This window comes from Cnephaeus nilssonii (assembly GCF_951640355.1).
Source record: "Cnephaeus nilssonii genome assembly, chromosome: 6".
NCBI classification, from domain to species: Eukaryota; Metazoa; Chordata; class Mammalia; order Chiroptera; family Vespertilionidae; genus Cnephaeus; species Cnephaeus nilssonii.
The window spans coordinates 806,723-827,942 of record NC_137077.1 but is presented as its reverse complement, the minus strand read 5'-3'; the positions used below and the strand labels follow the sequence as shown (position 1 = coordinate 827,942).

General features: G+C 67.1%; 1 protein-coding gene across 2 annotated transcripts in view; it reads left to right on the top strand.

The window, feature by feature from the left end:
- The window catches only part of TBC1D22A (TBC1 domain family member 22A), a 127,662-nt gene that overhangs the window by 86,868 nt on the left and 19,574 nt on the right, over positions 1 to 21,220 (top strand). The window contains exons 9-12 of one of the 2 annotated variants that reach the window (XM_079774580.1): positions 2,222 to 2,331; positions 6,960 to 7,035; positions 11,412 to 11,539; positions 17,614 to 17,872. In XM_079774580.1, the coding sequence (XP_079630706.1) occupies positions 2,222 to 2,331; positions 6,960 to 7,035; positions 11,412 to 11,539; positions 17,614 to 17,769 (470 nt within the window). In that variant the 3' untranslated portion in view covers positions 17,770 to 17,872. Of the gene's footprint in view, positions 1 to 2,221; positions 2,332 to 6,959; positions 7,036 to 11,411; positions 11,540 to 17,613; positions 17,873 to 21,220 lie in introns of those variants that run through there. The other variant, XM_079774581.1, reaches the window with a different exon arrangement.

Below are 21,220 nucleotides of genomic sequence, written 5' to 3'. Positions count from 1 at the left end.
TCGTGAGGACGGGACGCTGGTGAGCACCATGACGCTGCCGATGCCGCGGGGCGACTGGCGTGGCCCGCACAGCTGCCTCCCCTCCTTCACCTCCTGCTCCTCCGGGGCGGGCACTCACGAGGGCTGTGCCCGAGGCGTGTCCCGGAAGCCCTCGAGGTCCTGGGCATGGCTTACCCTGGTGTTCGCGCGCCCGGTCCCAGGCTGCCGTCTGGCTCACCACGAGGGGACGTCGCTGTGCCAGGCCTTGTCCCCGCCAGCACCCTGCTCCCAGTGAGGTGCTGTCTGCCGGCTGCTGGGGCCTGGGCAGCGAGCCCCCTCGGGCGGCCCGGCGCTCGGGGCTGCTGTGCTCACAGGCGCTATTGCCACGTGACGGGGGAAGGAGGGGTTGGTCTTTCATCAGTGAAGTCACACTTTCCACACTGGTGTCTGCCCAGGGAGATGAGTGGGCGCTGGCTCAGGCCGCCCTGTCTCAGGCGCAGTGAGACCCAGGCAGAGGGCGTGGCTCTGATTTCAGGGGGACGTTGGCACCTGGCAGTGCCCTCCCTGGCCAGTGCCCAGCTGCAGGCCTGGCCTGCCGGGGGCTTCTCAGCAGGGTTCAGATGAGTGGGCCCCGCAGGAGGCGGCACCCAGAACGCCAAGCTGCGCTCTGCCCATGGGTGGTGGCCGCTGTGCCCCTGCCTGGGCCTCTCTTGGGTCCCTGCCCTTCACCACAGCGGCCTTGGTGCTGCCTGCCAGCTGCCTGCTCCTGTGCCCACTGACCGCTCCTGCCTTCCTGCTGCTTCCCTGGGCGTGGCAGGCCTCCGAGTTAACCGCCTTCACTGCATCACGTCGAGAGTAGCAAGTGGCCGCGTGAGAAATGACTCGAACAGACCGCCCACATTCCCGTGGGTAAAATAATGAGCCAGCTGCGCAGGCGGAGGAATCATCGAGGCTCCCCGCCGCCTGGGAGCAGCCTCGTCCCGCGGACCTGGCCGCGTGGCCCCGCCCCTGTGCACCGGGCTGCTCCGTCCTGGACGGCTTTTCTCCACGGTGACCTTTTACCTCGGGAGGAAGCATCTGAGAGCCTGGAAGGGCCTCTGACGGAGGCTTCTGTGACTGCTGCTGACCCAGCCCTGGAGTTGGGCGCCACCCAGCTGCTCCCGCTGGTGGGGTGCGGAGTGAGTCCGCAGGAACGCCTCCCAGCGAGGCCGTCGCCTGAGGAGGCCGCCTCTATGTCTGTGAACCGGACCTGGCCCAGAAAAGCCTTACGCTGGGTGGGTGGGTCTGGTGGGTGGGGGAGGCCCAGGTGCCTCTGGGAGACTCCAGCCCACAGCTGTGACCAGGGAGCTAACACCGCCCACCGAGGCTGCCCGCGGGCCTCCAGGCAGGGCCTTGGCGCGGGCGGCGGAGCGCACGGCCTGGGTCCGAGGAGTAACCCCTCTGCCCTCCCCTCCCTCACGTCCCCGCTGACACCTCACATTTACGTTTTCAATTTTAAAGTTGTTTTCCTTGCAAAGACGCCTTGCACAATTGCAAAGTAAAACAGAAGCAAATTAAATTAAAAAACAGGATATACCATTTTTTAGATCCTTTGAGTATCATGCTGGATGGTAGCATTTTTTATAAGGATCTGAAATTCGTTTGTCCAAACGTCGGCCATCTCAGTGAGGCATCTGTTTTGCGTCTTTTGACTTTTAAATGGTGTTTCCTCGTCAGGTTTCATACTCGAGGGACATCCGTGGGGTCTCGTAGCCTCTCGCAGACGCCTGCCTTCTTGGGTCTTTGCTTGTCAATCCGGGGATTTACCTGCCGTGGCTTTGAAACCTCTCACCTTGGAAATGGGCTTTAGAGGATTATCACTGAGCGCGTGTGGAATATCTTAGCATCGGGACTTTCAAGTGTTACGGAGAACTTCCGGACCTCAGTTAGGAATAAGTAATCCGTGTAGGTTTTCTCATTAGAACGTGCATTGCCTGAGAAGCAACCATTTGTAATATATTAATTATGTTAATTAATTGGAGAGGATTCAGAATATTAATTATCTGCGACTGATTAGGTATTAAAATTGAGAAGCGCTAAGCGATGAGGGGGAAGAGACGTGACTCACCTCCTTAGATCAAGAGAAATGGGCCTGGCGAGGTGACAGCAGGGCAGCCGCCTCCGCTCCCGCGTGTCCTTATCCCGTGTCCGTGTCCTGTGTCGTGGTCCCCGGCTAACTCCGTGTCTTTCCCACTCTCTGCAGAGGAGGAGGACGTGGACATCGCCGACGTGTCCCGCGTGCCCACGGACGTGCTGCGCAACGTGGAGGCCGACACGTACTGGTGCATGAGCCGGCTGCTGGACGGCATCCAGGTGAGCCAGGCTGCGGGCGCCCTCCCCCAGGCTCACGTGGCCCCACGTGCGGTCCGCAGGGAGGGGCCGAGAGTGGTGCACAGGGAGGGCTCGGTGGGGGAAGGCCGGACGGCAGGCCTGGGACTGGGGCGGGTGTGGACGCTGCAGAGCGTCCCTCAGGTACAGCGTGTGCATCACCGCTGCAGAGGGTGCCCCGGGGAGAGGTTCATGCTCCACAGGCCAGCTCCCTGGGCGCTCGGGACCCTCCAAAACCAGCTGAGACGTGGGAGCCTGGGCCCGCCCGGACCTCACCTCCATCTCGGCTGGAAAGGGGTCCAGGGGCTGCTCTGGTGCTGGGGAAGGTGCCGCCAGGCGGCCCCGGGCCCTGACTGGGCCTGTTGGTGCAGCCAGCGTGGCGGGAGCAGCGTGCCTGGCGCCCAGCGTGGGCGGAGAGGGTGAACGAGCAGGCCTGCCCCGCCTCGCGTGCGCCGAGTCCTGCTCGGCGGGGAGAGTCTGGGAGCTGGGACCGGAGCCCCAGTCGATGCATTGACCGCTCCTGAAGCCTCGCACAAGGTTATTAAACAGAATGTCAGGTGCCGGCGGCTGCAGCAGAGGGTTCATTAAGAATGAGTCATTGAGCAGCAGCTTAAAAATGAAAATGGAAAAAGACTCAATTTACAGCAGCGTCGAGAAACGTAAAATCCATGCTGTTGCCCCGATGAATAGTTCATTTCTCTTAATTACCAAGCTGCCTCCTCGACGGGCCACTGCCCCCTGGCCCGGCCTGGCCGTCCGTCCCGGCTCTGGCATGGCGTTTCTGTGTCGTCCCTGTGCCTGTCCTCTTGGCACGAGTCATCTTTCCTGGGTCAGTCCCTGAGGGCCTGGCTGGGTCGTGCTGTCGGAGCACAGTCCGTTTTCACACAAAAAACAGGCCCCTGCCCTGCCCTCCCCGCCCCATCGGTGGTGCTGTCTGCACAGCCGGCAGCAGTGTGCGTGGTCTGGCGTGGTGCTTTCTGCGGCCGGCCCTGTCACAGCCTGGTTTTGAGAATGTCTCCCCCAGGTTGTGGCGTGTCAGCTCATGCTTAACCAGTGCTGCCCGCTGAGCAGAGCCTTCTGTTGATGACGTGAACTCGCCGTTCCTCGTCTCCTGTGTCCTGCCAACAGGCCCCCTCCCCAGGCGCTCCTGCTCTCTTCCAGGGGCTGAGTCGTGGCCGCTTTCCTGTCGCTGTCACTCAGGTCGGCCTGACAGGTCCTGCCCGTGTGACAGCAGGTGGGAGGTGCCGCCCTCCGGGGCCCTTAGAGACTCAGTGCCAGGCTGGTACCGAGGCCGGTCACAGGCACCCGTGCCGGGCCCAGCCCAGACCGCGGCTCCAGGGGAAGGCCGGTGTTCAGGACCCACCGCGCTGTTGCGCTGCGCCCAGCGAGCCGATCCTACCCGTCAGGGACGGTGGCGCCTCCCCACGGCCAAGCGCCCGAGCCGGCCTCACCCGGCCTCGCCCGGCTGCCTGTCGCTGAGCCCACGCTGTCAGGGAGGGAGTGAAGGCTGACTCCCCGGCCCGGCCCCCACCCCGAGCCCCAAGGCCACCGCGCCGGCCCGGGCTCTTCCGGACACTGGCCTGCCTTCCTCTCACTCACTGCAGGCTCTCGGGCGCCTTTCTCCCCTCATGGTTTGGGTTCTACGACAGCCGCCTTCCCTCCCTGGGTTTCCAGCAAATTGAGAAACAGAACAGTGGCAGATGGAGACCAAGGAGTAGCTTGTTCTCCTCAGTGAGAAGGTTGAATGCTGTCTTCGTGTGAGAGCAGGAAACGGGCCAGCTGAGCCCCAGGATTGTGCTCACCCGCTTCAGAGCCAGCGCGGGCGGGCGGGCCGTCCCTGGGCAGCAGAGCCTTTGGGGAGCAGTGCCCCAGGGCACAGCCTTCCTGGGGAACAGCCCTCTCAGGTGGAAGGAGGGTGACCCTCCCGGGGTCAGCAATGCACGAGGTACCTTTCGGGTGGACATTCTGGGGATGGAGGTGCGGGAGTGGCGCCAACTGCGTCCCCCCCATTTAGAAGCAGCCCCCACGTTTGGAGGTGCTGCCCCCCACCTACTCCAGCTGGTTGTGGTTCCCGCGAGGCCCCTGGTCAGCCAGGGGCGTGGCCTCCTTGGAGCCGCGAGGAGGGCCTCGGCCTCGGGGTGGCGGCCTCAGTGCCCCTGCCCTTGAGCACTCGCCTGGGGCCGCGGGCGGGTGTGCCTCTGAGTGCGTCAGCCATCGAACCGCTCCCGCCTCGGCCCAGGCTGCCAGGCCGCTCTGTCCCTTCCTCCTCCTCCGTGACTGTGCCCGTGTCCACCAGCTCCCAGCAGCCCCACCACCGGCTCCCAGCAGCCCCACCACCCGGCTCCCAGCAACCCCACCACCCAGCTCCCAGCAGCCCCACCACCCGGCTCCCAGCAGCCCCACCACCCGGCTCCCAGCAGCCCCACCACCCGGCTCCCAGCAGCCCCACCACCGGCTCCCAGCAGCCCCACCACCCGGCTCCCAGCAGCCCCACCACCCGGCTCCCAGCAGCCCCACCACCCGGTCCGGGGGCCGCGCAGGAGCTTCCAGCGCAGACGCCACCTGTGGGTCCCTCTCCCGCTCCCTGCTCTCCAGCCGGAAAGGAGCCTTCACGGCCAGCCCCTGCGCTCAGACCCAAACCCAGCGTGCCTCCCAGTGAGAGGCCACGGACACCCAGCCCCGTCCTCACGGGCTGTCTCAGTGAGGGCCTTCAAGGTCTCCCCGGACGCACACAGTTCCTCAGCCCCGAGTCCTGTCAGCACCGAGCCTCTGGCCGCCCTCACTTCTCAGGAGGTCAGTGTGTCGCAGCCACCCCGGCCAGGCCCCGTGGCCACCCCCCGGAGAGCCCGCCCTGCACGCCCAGGGTCACGAGGGCTGTGCAGAGACGGGGCGATGGAGCCCCGAGCCGTCCCCGGGATCCGCTGGGGGAAATCTCCCGGAGAGCAGTGGCGCCTGAGCTCGGACACTTCGTTTCTGGAGGAACGGTCCAGATGCCTCGCAGGCGTTCCTGGTTCTGCGGCGGCGGCGCCCGCTCTGGCTAGGAAGCGTGCGTGTGCCCGTGTCCGTGCCCGAGTGGAGTGGCCGTGTTAGACGCAGAGCGTGTGCCCCGGGAAACCTGCAGACCAGCCGGTGGCGCTGTGAGTGACCCCCGGGCCTCACGCTCCCTCGTCCCGCCTCCAGGTTTGGGATCTCCTGGTCCCTGGGCACGTCCCTCAGAGCAGCGGCCTGCGTGGTCGGTCACCACGTGAGGTCCAGGTGGCCCCCACTTCCCTCCTGGGCCCTGATGCTGTGAGAAGGGGCGGCCGCCCAAGCGCTGCGCGCACCCCTGCCCGTCACGGGAGGCCGGCAGCCCTCGTGCCCGTCGGCGTGCGGGCGCCCCCCTGTCTGCAGCGGGGGTGGGGACGTCCGCCCGTGGGCTGAGGAAGGCCCGCGCCATCGTGGGCCTGGCCCTGCCAAGGCAGTGGGGGCGAGCTAGTGAAACGTTGGGCCAAAGCAGAGGGTAGGTGTGAGTTGACGCCTGTGTGCGGCCTCTGAGGGAGGTTGTAAGTCCCCCCATGGCCCTGGGCGGTGAGAATCGGCACCTTCTCTGTCAGAGATGCACCTAGGCTCGCTGGCCCGGTCGTGGAGGAAGCCGTCTGTGACTGAGCGAGGCCTCGGCTCAGTTTCTCGTCAGCTTGTTCCCGGAAAACCCCAGAGTCAGCCCCGCCCCGGGCGCCGCCCGGTGTGAACGAGCCACTCACGTCCGATTGTGGCCCAGATTGAGTGGGCACGGGCAGCCACGCGCCGGGCAGAGGGAGAGCGGCTTCCGTGGGCACTGGCCCATCAGGCTCTGGCTGGCCGTGCCCCTTCTGCGAAGCACCAGGGCCTGCCGGCCATGGCGAGCGTCGGTCCCAGCCCGCGCTGAGCATGCCCAAGCGCTGGCTGAGCCGTGGCCATGGCCGTGGCCGTGGCGTGGGGCAGCTGGGGGACGGGGTGCCGCTGCCCTCGAGCCGAGCTGGGCTCTGGGTGGTGGCAGTGCTGGGCGTGGGACCCCTGTTTCCCAGGCCTCGGAGGGGACTTGGCGGGCAGCCCCGTTCTCCCAGGCACAGACGAGGTGGGAGCCGAGGAGGTCACAGCTCCCGGCCAGCTCCGTCTGACCTGAGGCCCCGGTGCCTAAACTGGTGCTCCTGTCCCCGTCTGTGTCGTCACCCGCGTTCATGGGGAGTGGCCACACGCTCACTCTCCCCGGGCAGGGACCGTGCCGTTGGCCCTCGGGTTGTTGGCGTGACGAGGCACTGCCAGCGCCGGGCCGGTCGCCATCCCCCGTGGCCGCGCCGAGTGCCGCCTGCTTCCAGTGGCACTTCCGGAAGCGAGCCGCCCGCCCTCCCCCCCCCCCCCCCCCCGCCCGAGTGCTCCCTGTGGGCGCCTCTCCCCCTCGAGGGGCACTGCGCTCACCGCCCCTGGCATGGTGCTGCCTCCGATGTCAGCGGGCGGACTGGACCTCCTGGGAGTCGCCCTCGCCGGCACTGCCAGGGTGTGTGCAATCTGGCACGTGGCACGCGTGTGTCCCCCTGCGCCCCCCTCTGGACCGCTGCGTGGCTGTGTGTGTGACGGTCGCTGTTATCTTCCCTCAGGACAACTACACCTTCGCCCAGCCCGGGATCCAGATGAAAGTGAGGATGCTGGAGGAGCTCGTGGGCCGCATCGATGGTGAGCCAGCCCCCGGGCCTCTGCGGGTGGGCGGGAGGTGGCTGTGGGGCCTGGGACTCTGCCCCTCACGGGGGGCAGGAGGCTCCTCACCCAGCCCGGGCTCCACTGGGGCCTGGCAGCATGCGTCCCGGAGGCCCCCCTGGGGCGGGGCAGCGTGTGTCCCCGAGGCCCCCCTGGGGCGGGGCAGCATGTGTCCCCGAGGCCCCCCTGGGGCGGGGCAGCGTGTGTCCCCGAGGCCCCCCTGGGGCCTGGCAGCATGCGTCCCGGAGGCCCCCCTGGGGCGGGGCAGCGTGCGTCCCCGAGGCCCCCCCTGGGGCAGCAGCACCCCCCCCCTTGAGGGACAGAACCAGAAGGCGGTCCTGTGAGAGAGTCGGGAGTCGCGAGTGGGCAGCCCTCCCTGGATTCGGGGTGCCTCCGCCTGGCGAGGTGCGTGCTCCCGGTTCCTGGGCCTCCGCTCCCTCCCGGGCGCTCGCTGCCGTCAGGGATGCTGGCGAGGTTTCTCACGGGCCCAGTCAGTTACCGGGCCTGGAAATGATACCTCCCACGCCACGGAGAAGATAGCGTGTGCTCAGGCCGTCTTAGGCTGAGCTCGCTGTAAGCGGGGGCTGCGCAAGGCTGTCCCCTGCACCCCTGGAATAACCCTGCTCTGCTGGCCGTCGTCGTGCGGGAGCGGGGTTTGGTGAAGTGGCGTGGAGAGAGGATGCGGCCCGCCGAGCGCTCTCCTGCTAGTTGGTTGACTTGGTGCACAGAGTGACGTGTGACAGCAGCGGCCAGCGAGGCCCGGAGGAGGGGTGGTCGTCCATGAAGAGCCCGCGTGAGCGTGACCACAGGCTCCCTGAACGCACGGGAAGTGTGCTCTGCTGACCCGGGGCCGTGGGCCTGCACCCAGCCTGCCTCCGTGCTCGCCGTCCCCCGCAGACAGCCGCAGTGCGAGTCGGCACAGGCCCGGCTCTGGGCCCGGAGCTTTGGTTGGCGTAGCCGATGGAGCCGCACAGGGAGACGCCTTTCCTCCTCGGCGGAGCCCGGTGTCACCGGGGTGACGGCTGCGCTGGCCCCGTTGCGTTCCCTGCGCCCCGGAAGCTGCCGCCCATTCGGCGCTCGCGCTGCTGCTCGGCCTCTTCCCGCCGCCGTTCCCCGCGCAGCGCAGCCGTGGCGTTCCTGTTCATTTCGTGTTGGTTGCGCAGAGAGCTCGTCTCTGATTGGTTGTGTGCCCCCCCCCCCCCCCCCCCCCGCAGTTTCTGACTGTTCCAGCTCTTCCCGTTCTTCGCTTTGCGAGGCGGGTGGTGATGGCACCTCCTCAGCGGGGTCCTCCTGCCTCGTGTCCCGGAGGCAGCGTCCGTGTGCGCGGAGCGCGGAGCCGGGGTTGTGCCGCGTGCTGGGCTGCCGTTGGGAATCCTCGGCCGGCTCTGCCCAGCGCGATGGCCGACGGCCGTGCCTGGCGCCCGTGGCGGGGGTGCTGCTCGGCCGTGTGGCCTGGCCGGGCAGCGAAGGGCCCTGTGTGGCATCGGCTCCCTGGCAGGCTGCTCTGTCAGTCTGGCCCCCAGGGATGCCCGTCAGCGTGGAGGCCGTGACCGCGCCCAGGGAGGCCGAGGGTGGCGGCGATGTCACTAATAAACTTCCGCCTTCCCCCTGATGGGAACACCGCGTGCTGGTGGGGAGCAGCCCCGTGCTCGGGGGCCCTGCGGCCCGCACCCCGTTCCTGGTTGGGGCGACCTTAACGAGGTCTCGCTGGGAGCTGCCCTGACGATGGCCTGAGGTCACAGGGGCTCAGTCTCTCAAGACGGAGCTCACTGCGGGAGGCCGGTGACCAGACGCGCTCTTTCGCCAGCGGGAGGTCTGTCGGACCGAGGAGGGGCGCGGCGGGCATGGAGAACGCGCCACACGCCACGTGAGAATCACAGCTCCCCTCCCGTGCCCCCCAGACCCCGCTGCTGCGTGAACACTGGTGGGAGCCATCTCACGTGAGACTCACGCGCCTCCCTCCTCCGGGACCGTGGCCTCTGGGGCTTCCCGGGGTCTCCCACTCACAGGCCGGCGTGCAGGGCGCGGTGACGCTCTCTCTGCGGCAAGGCCACGTGCAGGGCTGGCCTCAGGCAGGTTCCCCCCCAGCTGCCGGCCTTGGGCTCACAGGCCTGGGGTGCGGCTCGGAGCCTCAGGACCCACGGCTTACCTGCCCCCCCCCCCCACAGAGCCCAGTCCCAGGGGCTCCCACTGTCACCTGGGGGCCTCGGTCAGGCCTGTGGCCCCCCCATCAGCAAGGCCAGCGTGTGCTGGAAGAGCGGCTGTGACCTGTGGCCCTCCCTGCGTCCCTGCTCCCTCCCAGGCCCTGCGCCCACCCCGTGATGGGATGCAGAACCTTCCTGCCCCGTCTGAGCTGGTTTCCAGGTTCCCTCCCCCAAGCGGGTGGACAGGGGCTTGTTTTCCAACAACTGAGGGGTCATTCCCCACCCTCGCCAGGACTGGCCTTCGGGGAGGACGAGGGCGCAGGTTGGGCGTCAGCGGGTGTGCCGGCTGGAGTGGAGCTGCGAGGACATTGTGTCTGTTAGACACGGCGCGGAGCGGTGGCCGTGGGCACTGCACTCCAGGCCTGCCCGGCCCCGTCGTAAAGCCCCTGCTCAGGGCAGTGGCCTCTGAGGTGGCCCGGCCTCCCTCCTCCCCGCTGTCCTCCTCCCCGCCATCCTCCTTCCCACCCCCCTCTTCCCAGCCTCCCTCCTCCCCCCTCCGTCCTCCTTCCCCCTCCCTCCTCCCTCCTCCTTCTTCCCCGCTGTCCTCCTCCCAGCCATCCTCCTTCCCACCTCCCTCTTACCAGCCTCCCTCCTCCCCGCCGTCCTCCTCCTCCCCGACCCCTCCTCCCAGCCTTCCCCCTCACTGCCCCCCTCCCCCTTAACCCCTTCCCCTGGTTCCCTCCCCATCTCCCTCCTCCCAGCCCGCTATGGCCTGGGACGCCTCATGCTCAGCGAGGGCCCAGCGAGGGCCCAGCCCGGCGGTGCGGGAGGCTCTGTCTCTGCACCCGTGGCCTGTCCTTCCGGGGCCCTCAGCACACGGCAGGGCCTGCTCTGGGCGCCTGCGCAGCGGGAGGCGAGGGCTGTCCCCAGCTCCAGACAGAGCGGCTTCTCCTTCAGACGACCTTCGCCCAGGCCGTGCTCAGGTCTTATTGCCGCCGAGACTCCTTCGCTGACCAGGGAGACTGCCAAGTGCAGCCATTCCCCTCGACCTTCGGGGAAGGCAGCCGCCCTCGGCTGTGAGATGGCTCCCGGCGGTGGTGCCGTCAGACAGCCGTCAGTGCTCTGGCTGGTCGGGCTCCTCCGGCCCCACCTCGTGGGGAGGCCGAGGGCTGGCCCTGCCCTGTGCCCGCTGCAGGGCCGCAGGCGGAGCTCATCCAGGAGAGGAGGGTGGGTCTGGGCTCGGGCAGGTTCCGGAAACGTTCCGTGTTCCCGGGCCGTGGGTGTGCCAGTGGACGTTGGGCGGTGTCGCGAGCCTCGTGGGCACGTAGCGAGCTGCTTCCCAGTCTCCTCGCTTCTCCTCGGGGGGCAGAGCTGGCCCTGCCGGCCACGCCTTCTGCTGTCCCTCGCCCGGGAGCCCCACTGCGGTCGCCTGCCCGCGCCTCCTACCGCTCTAACCGTGTTTGCTTGCCACGTGTGGGACTTCCTTTGGGGGGGAACTTTCCTCAGGGCGGCCCCCGGGGCCCAGTGAGGAGGACGGGTCTGTGCCTCGGAGGTGAGGAGGGCGGTGCCGGGCGGCCTTAGCCCCTCCCTCCGGTCAGTGGGCAGCACGCACCTGCTTCGCGGGGCAGCCCCCTTCTCAGGTCACCGTGATCACGGGGCCACTGCTCCTGGAACGGCCCCCCAGGGTTCCATAGGGTCCCCGCAGCCTCTCAGCTGGTTGCTGACCGCTCCCGGCAGGGGCCTGGGCGGGGCGCGGAGACTCAGGCTGTGAGTCCCACTGCAGCCGCGAGGACGAGCGCTTGTCCCCGATGGGAGGCTGTGCGCCAGGGACATGCGGCTGGTAAACCTGGCCCTCCTCAGAGGCCCAGCCGTCCTCCCGGGCCCCAAACCTGGAGGGCAGAGGCACCTGCTAGGGCCCGAGGCCATGCCCGCTTGGCACTCAGCGGCTGGGTCTGGAGCACTTCCGGGTGAGGTGGAAGTCGTCCTTGCGAGCTGGCGAGCTCCCCTCTCCCTCTCAGTCCCTCCACCTCCAGCCTGGTCTGCGAGGAGAGGGCCTCTACCAGTGCGCAGCTATCCCGTGTCCTGCTGGGGTGAGGTGTGGGCTTCCCCCAGCTCCTGGTGGCGTTTGAGTGGGTGGTTCAGAGGGGGGTGCAGACGCGGGCACGGTGGGCGCAGGCGAGGGCTCCTGACAGCGGCCTGTCTATCCCGCAGAGCAAGTGCACCGGCACCTGGAGCAGCACGAGGTGCGGTACCTGCAGTTCGCCTTCCGCTGGATGAACAACCTGCTGATGAGGGAGGTGCCCCTGCGCTGCACCATCCGCCTGTGGGACACCTACCAGGTGAGCTCTGCGCCCGCTCGGCTGCGCGCCGCCCTGTGGGCCCATTTCTAAGGCCTTGTCGTCTGAGTCACGTGAAGCAGGAGACGCTTCTGAGGTCGGGTCTGCAGCTGAGTTTCCCTCCAGCCGGCGAGCACCCTGGGGATGGCGGGAAAGTCGTGATGCGGCTGGTCTGAGCCACGTCTGCCAGGGCACACGCTCACGCCGTCTGCGCTCCCAGTTGCTTATGTTAGATTTTAAAAACGTGCTGACGGTCAGTGCAGCGTGACGTTCCCCTTCTCCACCGATCCTGATGGAGCCCATTGCTCAGGAGGCTGCGTTTTTGGAACAAACCACCTCTGTTCCCAGGGTCTCATCGCTAACCTAGCCCTTTCCATTTCGGTGGCGATGATTGCTGAAGGCCAGGCTGCGGTGACTCGCGGACAGCAGGTGCCATCGGCGGCGGGAATGCCTCCCAGGAGGCTGTGCCCGCTCCTAACACGAGAGCAGCATCCTGCCTCGGTGACGGGTGGGGCCGGGGGGCTGCCTGCAAAGACAGAGCCGGAGCTGCTTTGTGCGGCCCCTGAGTCGCAGGCCCTGGGTGGGCGCTGGCCCCGCAGCCTGCGTGGATGGCGTGGAGAGGGTGGGAGGCCGGGCCTGAGGCGGCCGGAAGGGTCTCAGCCCTCCCTCGCTCCTCGTGGAGGCGGCCTTGGCCTGGACGACGGTTCTTCCCGGGGGACCGGGCACGCTGGCTGCTGGCCTGCAGGGCCCCCTCGCCACCTGTTTCCACGGGTCTCCTTCCGCCGCCTGTGCCCGGCCCTGCCTGCTCCCCGCGGCTTTCCTCCGCGCTGTTTGGTCCTGAGGATGCTCGCTGCGGACATCTGCCGAGTCAGGAGGTTGCACCAACCCGACTTGGCTTGGAGCTTCTGGGTTCTCGGCAGCCGCAGCTTTTCTGGGCGCGGGCATTGCTGGGACAGACAGCCTTTGCTCAGCCTGAAGCCGCGCACAGCCTGTGCTGCTGGCCGGGCCTCGGGAACAACTTAATCTCCCGTAACCGCGGCCTGTCTGCCACGGCCGCTCCCGCCCTGCCCTCGCGCAGCGCCGAGCGCGTGGAGCGCTGTCCATTACGGCCAATGGGGTGTGAAGTGCACCGCGCTTGGAGGAGCCAGAGAATGGACTGTGCGTCCAGGCCCCTCCCCGCGCGCTGAGACACCTCGTGGGTGTTCACGTTGACGTGCTGGCGGGGCTTCTTCACGGAGTTAATCTTCCTGGAATTAACTGTTGTCGTGAGCGGACTCATTCCTGAACGGATGTCCCTGGTCATAAACCCTCTCGTATCTTAAAAATCGGGGTATTTTACTTTACAGGCCGCGAACCATGAAATTAATTGTATCGCGTCATTTGGCAATGAAAGGACATAGCAGTCAGAGGATGGGGCTCGGTGGTCACTCTGCCCTAACCCAGGCTTTCTTAGCTGGGCCCCTGCAGGCCCCTGGGGGCGTGCCCACGGGTCCTGGATAAGCCCCAGACGAGGTAGCGCATGGAAGTGAGCAAGGTGCGTCATCACAGCATGAAAATGGCATGAAAGCGCACGAACAACCAGAAATGGCCCAGCAGCAGGGTGGTGGCCCTGTTCCCCGGGCCGTGCGTGACCTGCCCCGGAAGTGGTCCTGGTGTGGCTGCGGGGGGGGGGGGGGGGGGGCGGGCCACAGAGTGGGCCGTCCAGCCCCAGGGCCTCAGCTACGGGAGATGGTTTCCAGGCCTCCACACGGCCCGGCCGCCCTGTGGTGGCTGAGGATGCATCCTGGTCTCCCTGCTCCTGCCCCAGCTGCTCACTCCTCGTCTCCCTGCTCCTGCCCCAGCTGCTCCCTCCTGGTCTCCCTGCTCCTGCCCCAGCTGCTCCCTCCTGGTCTCCCTGCTCCTGCCCCAGCTGCTCCCTCCTGGTCTCCCTGCTCCTGCCCCAGCTGCTCCCTCCTGGTCTCCCTGCTCCGGTTCCATGTTCTTCCTCCCTGACGCTTGCTTCTCTTCCTTGTCTGCTGTTCCCTGAGGTGCTTGGTCTCTTTGTAAACTCGTCCCGAGCAGTTCACTGTTGGTGATGCATTTGTAAGTGGGGTCGTGTTCTCGGGTCCTCTTCTGTGGTCCGTTAGTGCAGAGGAGCTGGTTTGGACGTTTTTTTACTCTGCACCTTCGCTGACTTTGCTCATCCAAAGGAGAGGAAATGATCTGATAGCTCACTGCACCGCTTGTTCACGGCAGCATTATTCATAGAGGCCGCGATGTGGGGGCCACTGAGTGTCCGCCAGTGACGGCTGGGTGAATACACACACACACACACACACACACGAGTGTCATCATTCAGGTAAAGAAGGAAACCTGTGCATGTGGCCGGGGCCTTGGGAGGGAGAGAGAGGAGAGGGGAGGCAGCCTGGTCCGGTGGGGAAGGAGGAGGGAACTGGCTGAACTGGAAGTGCGTCAGGGAAGTCTGGGAGAGTCCAGAGCAGCTGTTTGGTGGAAGGTTCTGGAAGATGGAAAGGCCCGTAGGGTAGCCTCCAGGCACAGGGGGGCTCTTCAGCACTTGAAAAATGTGACCGAGGAAATGGTTTTTTAATTTACTTCCTTTTAACTCATTGAAACTTAAATGGCCCAGGCCCCAGGGCCAGGGTGGGAGGGGCGTGCCCTGCTGGGAGGAGGTGGCCCCCCCCTCCAGGGAAGGAGCTTTCCTCCAGCAGGGAGCCCTGCAGGGTGGCTTCATTCGGCTCCTTCCCGTGGGGTCCAGAGGCCTTGCGCCAGATTTAGACACGGCCACTGCCCCGTCTCAGGCACACTCTGCGGGCCGCTGTCAGTCACCGACAGGAAGCGGGGAGCTCATCGGCCTCGGCTTCGATCTGGTCACTCACCGTCCTCTGGGGCGCCCCCACCCGAGGCAGGGCCCCGCACACGAGGCTCCGAGCACCCAGGCCCCGGCACCCACCACGTGAGAGAGGTGGCACCGGCCATCGGTCTGTAGGGCGTTTCCCCCAGTGACGCTCCGAACTGCCCGCCTGTGCCCAGCGCTGGGTGCTGCCTGTCAGGAAAGGATGCGCCTGGACACTTCCCGGAAGCGTGGGCGCTGGTCTGCTTGGGCTCCGGCAGCGCCGAATCTGCCGCTAGCTGGGCACCGCCCGCACGGCTGTGGGCAGGCCGCTCTGGAGCGCACCGTGGGGTCTGCTGGGCGTCAGCAAGGCGTCTCTGGTGCACGGCTGGCAGGAGGCTCCCGCGGGGGCAGGCAGGGTGTGAGGCCGTGTGCCTGGCTGGCGCTGCTGCCCTGCCCGGTGGCCTGGGAGCCCGTGTACCTGGCTGTGGGCCAGCACGTGGCCCATCAGTGTCTCGCTCAGGGCCCACAGGCTCCCCAGGGTGGCGGGCCCCAGGAGGGCGGGTGGACCCCTGTGGGGCGTGGCTTGGCTCTGCCCTCTGTTAGTTCACAGCCCCCAGGACTCCCTCAGAGGCTGCCCCCGCCCCCCGGCTGGTGGTCCAAGTGGGGCTCACCTGGCGTGGCCGTGCTTGCCCCATCCCAGGCCCCTCGGGCTGGACTTGCCCTTGGGACGTGGGCGGAAGGACTCAGCCCCGTCCCTCACGTGAGAGGATAGACCATGGTCGGCCCAGAGGACAGAGGGACGAGAACACAGCCAGGGACGGCCTGGCGGAGCCGCCCAGCCGCCCCGGTTCGGCCACTGCTCTGGCAGGAGGGGTGTCTGGGGCCCGCTCCACCGAGGATCCCGGCTGGGCCTGCTGCTCAGATGGCGGGCGGGCCTGTTGAACCACCGAGGACTTCCAGGCCCCCCAGGCCCGAGCAGGCTGTCCTGGACGAGGACAGGTTTCACGTTGTCGGGAGGACGGTGGCCTCAGTCACAGCACAACTGTGGGTGTGGCCTGTGCCGCCGAGGGGCGTGCCGCCGTGGGGCTGGTGTGTCCTCTGCACACCGGGTTACTCCGGTGCCGAGACAGCGCCCTCATTGTCTTTAAAAAGCATACGTAGCCCTAACCGGTTTGGCTCAGTGGATAGAGCGTATGTCTGCGGACTGAAAGGTCCCAGGTTCGATTCCGGTCAAGGGCATGTACCTTGCTTGCGGGCACATCCCCGGTAGGGGGTGTGCAGGAGGCAGCTGGTTGATGTTTCTAGCTCTCTATTCCTCTTCCTTCCTCTCTGTAAAAAATCAATAAAATATATTTTTAAAAAAAAGAAAAGACTTCCCTAGTGTCAAAATAAGACATTTGGAGATTCAAAATAAGAAATACCCCAAACCATTAGATAATTAAAAAAATAAATAAATAAAATAAAATAAAAAGCATACGTATTTTTATTGATTTCAGAGAGCGGGAGGGAGAGAGAGAAGGAGACATCAGTGAGGAGAGAGAACATGGATCGGCGGCCTCCTGCACGCCCCCCGCTGGGGATGGAGGCAGCACCTGGGGCATGTGCCCTGACCGGGAATCGAACACTGACCTCCTGGTTCATGGGACGACACAGCCACGGAACCACGCCGGCCTGGCAGTGCCCCAGTTGTCTTGACTTGTGTTCCTGGTTACAGAGGCCCCCTTACCAGGCAGAGGTCAAAGAGCAGAGGGCAAAGGGCAGGGCAGGCATTCATGATGGCAACTGCCAGGCCTAAGGAGGGATGGGGTCACAGTAGGCACTGGGACCCCTTTCTCCCCTGCTGCCCCGCCCACCCTGTGCACCTGCGGCACCCCTGAGCACAGGGATGTTGACTGAAATAGCGGCCTCACCTGTCTCCTCCGCCTAGAAGGCCCTGAGTGGGGGAGGGGGGGGTGCGGGGGACCAGCCTCGTGAGGCGCCTGGGGTTTACAGACTCCTCGGAGGCCACCTGATTGCCTTCCGTGAAGTTAACCTGAGAGTTGCCCGGCGTGTCCCCAGCGCCAGGGTTTGCAGCCCAGTTTCCCGTGACCTTTAGTGAACCGCCAGGAGAAGCCTCCCGGCGCCCTGGCGGCCTCCCGGCACTTCACTGTGGAGCACAGGAGCGGGCGGAGGGCGCGCCCGCCGTGGGGAGCCGGGCGGAGGCAGGTGATGGTTTCTGGGAACGGATTTCAGACGGGAGTTTCTGCCCCGCGGTGGACGACGTGCCCCAGTGCCCAGGCCCTGTCTGCTTCCACGCGGAGCCCCCCTGCAGCCGCCTGGCCCTGTGAGCGGCAGCGCAGTCCCGGGCCGGCACCGGCAGGCCCCGCGTGCCATCAGGAGCCCTTCCGGAGGCCTCTGTCTGGTCCGCTGGCTCTCAAAGCCGGCCGCTCCGCACCGAGGGCTGTCTAACTGTGTGAGTCCGTGTTAAGAGCACCGCAGGTTCTTACTGAGCAGTCAGAGCTGGGAACACACGCAGATGCAGCTTCGTCAGCCTGTCCGAGCATTGCCGCGTTCAGGGCTGAGGGCTTTGTGGGGGAGCTGTCTTCTGGGGGGACACAGGCCCAGCCCCTCCCCACCGCCGCGTGACCTCAGAGCCAGGGATGCGTTTCTTTGTTCCATCTGTGCGTCTGTGCCTTTCACGTGTAAGCCCCAATGCCAGCTGTCAGTCGTTTGCTGGAGGCCTGGGCTCGGACCTGACTCCCCGGCCTGCGTGGGGTGGCCCTGGGCGAGTGCGTGGGCCTGGCTGGGCCTCAGGCCTCGGCTGCTGTAGGCTGTGCCCGTGCCCAGTGCCGCCCCCCAGGTGAGGGGCCTTGGTGTGAGTCTGATCCTCACTGCCCAGTGATAACCGAGTGCTCATGCGGCGCCTGCACGGGGCTGGCCAGGCCCTGGCATGTTTCTCGCTGGGGTCTGCCTCTGTCCCTGGCATCCTGGGAGTCCGGCTTCAGAGACCTCTTCCCCGGGCCCACCTGGAGCCGGCCCTGGGCCGGGCTGGCCCGAGTCCTGCAGCCCCCCCACGTGCCCGCCGCCCCGACATGCCTGCTGACCCCCCACACGCCTGCCGCCCTGACATGCCTGCTGACCCCCCACATGCCCGCCGCCCCCACATGCCCGCCACCCCGACATGCTCCTGGGAGGCGTGGGGGCAGGTAGCACAGCCAGGTGGGTCCTGGAGCCCCAGGAGTGAGAGAGACCTCGTCCCCGACAGAGACGCCAGGAACACGTTCCTGCAGACGGAGCGGACAAGAGCAGGGAGCTCCGAAGGGCTTTCACCGCCCGCTGCTGCCGCGGTGCCTGGAGGCGCGTCGCGCACTTGAATGTCGCCATCAGGAAGCGCTCCTGGGGGCAGGTGGTGGTTTCCTGAGTGAGCGCGTTCTCAGGGTCAATTAAGGTTCATTTCGAGTCTGGTTTCAGCCGCTCGCTAAGGTCAGTGAAAACTTAGTGTTCCCACCCCGTCGTCAAAGTTGTGCCGCTCACGGGGGGGGGGGGGGGGGGGGGGGGGGGGGGGGTCGCCCACTCGGTTGCTGGCCCTTCTCCCAGCAGCCTCCTCCCCAGTGGGGCCCCTGCACGGGGAGGCGGGGCCCCTGCACGGGGAGGCGGGGCCGGGGGAAACACTGTCCGGTGCGCCCTTCCTGTGCTGTGGCCCTCGGGGGACTGGGCAGGGTCTCAGTGTGAAGGGCGGAGCCCCTCGAAGGCTATGGGGTGGGGCCCAGCTGCGCCTGCCTGATGCGCTAAGGAGGGAGGCGAGCTGCTGCCAGGAGCAGCCGCTGTGCTCTGCCCGGCCTCAGTCACTGTCTTGGTGGAGGTCGGGACCCTCAGCCTGAATCCTGCCCGCAGATCCTCGGCCGGACCGCTCAGCTGGCCGTGGCCGTGGCTGTGGGTGGTGGGTGGGGAGCCTGGGGAAATGCTGAGCCGATTTTGGACCCACGGACGTGGAGGACCTTGGACACATCCTGGGGACAGGCCCCGTGGACACAGCGTTCGGGAAGTGGCCACCCTGTACTGGGCGGCGCCCCGACAGAAGCTGCCTGAAGAAGCCGGTGGAAGGAAGGTGATTGCGGAGGACAGTGGGGGAGGGGCTGGCCTCCGAAGGTGGTCACTGTGACCCTAGCGCTTCGGGGACCGAGCCGTTGGCAGTAGGGAAGCCCAGGCCGGCACGCAGAGCACACGGTCACTGCTCGGAGCAGAGCGCACCCTGAGCCCTGCAGCAGCCCCGGGGCCCCGCTCAGTGCAGGCACCGTCCTCGGGCGGATAGGCTGTGCCGGCCTCAGACCGCTGCCCGCCGGCCCTGTGCCCACTGTTCCCGCCTGCAGCGCGGCCGCTGCCTGGAGCGGCGACGGCAGAGCTCCTGTGCCCTTCCCGAGTGGGCAGCGCTGTTAGTGCAGCGGGGACCCTGCAGCCCTCGGCTGGCGGCCTCACCAGCTCCCCCCCCCCCCCCCCCCCCCCCGCACTGGTGCGGCTCCGTGGATAGAGTGTTGGCTGCGGACTGAAGGGTCCTGGGTTCATTTGCAGTCAAGGGCACATGCCTCTGTTGCGGGCTTGATCCCCAGTCGGGGGCGTGCAGGAGGCAGCTGTTCAATAATTCTCTCTCATCATTGGTGTTCCTATCTCTTTTGCCCCCTCCCTCTCTGAAATCAATAAAAATATATTAAATAAACAAAAAACTCTTCTGACCGCATGCCTCATCCTGGCCGCCGCCTCATCCTGGCCGCCGTGTTCTTCCCAGGACGTTAGGGCCGAGGACGGCGCTGGGTCCGGTGCCGGCTGCTCCAGGCCTTGCTTTCAGTCCAAGGAGTCCTGCCTCCCTCTGCCCGTCCCGGGGTTGAGGGCGGGCCTCGGGGGCGGGGCTGGAGGCAGCAGGGGCAGCGGTGGACCCTGACCTTTGAAAGGGCGGACGGGCCTTTTTGCCTCCTGAGCGGCTTCCCTTCCTGAGACCGGGTGCTCTCAGCACAGCGCACGGGGGACAGGCGCACGGGGTCGCACAGGCGCGCGGGGGACGCACAGGCACACGGGGGGTCGCACAGGCGCGCGGGATCGCACAGGCGCGTGGGGGATGCACAGGCACACGGACACAGGCGCGCGGGGGACGCACAGGCACACGGGGACACAGGCGCACGGGGGACGCACAGGCGCACAGGGGATGCACAGGCACACGGAGACACAGGCACACGGGGACACAGGCGCACGGGGGACGCACAGGCGCACAGGGGATGCACAGGCACACGGGGACACAGGCACACGGGGACACAGGCACACGGGGACACAGGCGCACGGGGACACAGGCGCACGGGGGACGCACAGGCGCACAGGGGATGCACAGGCACACGGGGACACAGGCACACGGGGACACAGGCACACGGGGACACAGGCGCACGGGGGACGCACAGGCGCACAGGGGATGCACAGGCACACGGGGACACAGGCACACGGGGACACAGGCGCACGGGGACACAGGCGCACGGGGGACGCACAGGCGCACAGGGGATGCACAGGCACACGGGGACACAGGCACACGGGGACACAGGCGCACGGGGGACGCACAGGCGCGCAGGGGATGCACAGGTGCGCCGGGGACGCACAGGCACACAGGGACACAGACGCGCCGGGGACGCACAGGCACACAGGGACACAGGCACACAGGGACACAGGCACGCGTGGGACGCACAGGCACACGGGGACACGGGGACACAGACGCGCGGGGGACGCACAGGCACACAGGGACACAGGCGCGCGGGGCTATGGCAGGAGGGCCTGGTCGCCTGCCCTGAGCCCAGGATGGGGGAGGTTTGCCTGCATCTTCAGGGGTCAGAGCCACTGGAGCCAGAGCTCCGGGACGGACCACAGCCCTTCATTTAATAAACCGAGAGGAGCGGGGTGAGGCCACACCCCCAGCTGTGCCCTGCTCGGCACTGACCAGCCGAGTGGCCCCGTCGAGGCCCCCTGGGTCTGCCTACGACACAGAGGACGCCTGCCAGCCTCCCCGGCGCCCCCGCCTGTCCGCCGGCCCGTCTGGCTGCTGTTCACGACGCTGTGCCGAGCCCTGCCTGGACGTGGCCGGCCCGCCGCCCCAGGCTGGCAGGAGAGACAGAGACAACGAGGACGCCCAGGCAGCCAGAGGACGTTTCGGGCAGGGCGGGGGGAGGCGGTGCACTCCCAGGGCACAGGCAGCTCCGGGGCCCGACTTCTGTTTTCTCAGCCCGCCAGCAGTGGGGCCTTGTGGGCAGAAGTTGGGGTGCCCGCTCCCACAGGACACGCGCTGTGGGCCCCCCTGGTGGTAGGCTCGGGTGACCCCCGGTTAGGTGGCCCTCTGCGTGGCCGGTATCGGGGAGACGACCAGGCACCCCAGTGCCCTCCGCTGGCATCACGGGGGCGGAGCGGACCCGCATCACCTGAGCCCCCCCAGAGGCGCGTCTCCCTCTCTGGCCGCACCGCAGAGACGGCACCAGCTGCGGGGGCGGGCTTTCTGGGCGGACCTCCGTGCCGCACGCCGCAGCCCCTCCACCCTGCGAGGGTCTGCCTTCCGTGGGTTCCGCCTGGGCGGGAGTCGTCCCGGACCCTGTCCTGGCGGGGGCGGGCGCAGTGTTGAAAGGCGCGGGGTGCCCTCCGCCTGGGCAAGCTGCCCGCGGCTGCTCTGTCGTGCACTTGCGTGCGGGAAGGGGGGAGCGGATGCTGTCCGGGGAGATGGATAGGACCGCGTCCTCTTTCAGGAGCGAACAGTGTCATCGGGGTCTCGCAGAGCCGTTGTGTGGGATGAAAGGAGACAGGCGGGTGAGGCCAGGGCTCCGTGTGGGGAGCAAGGCCGCAGCCTCGCCTCG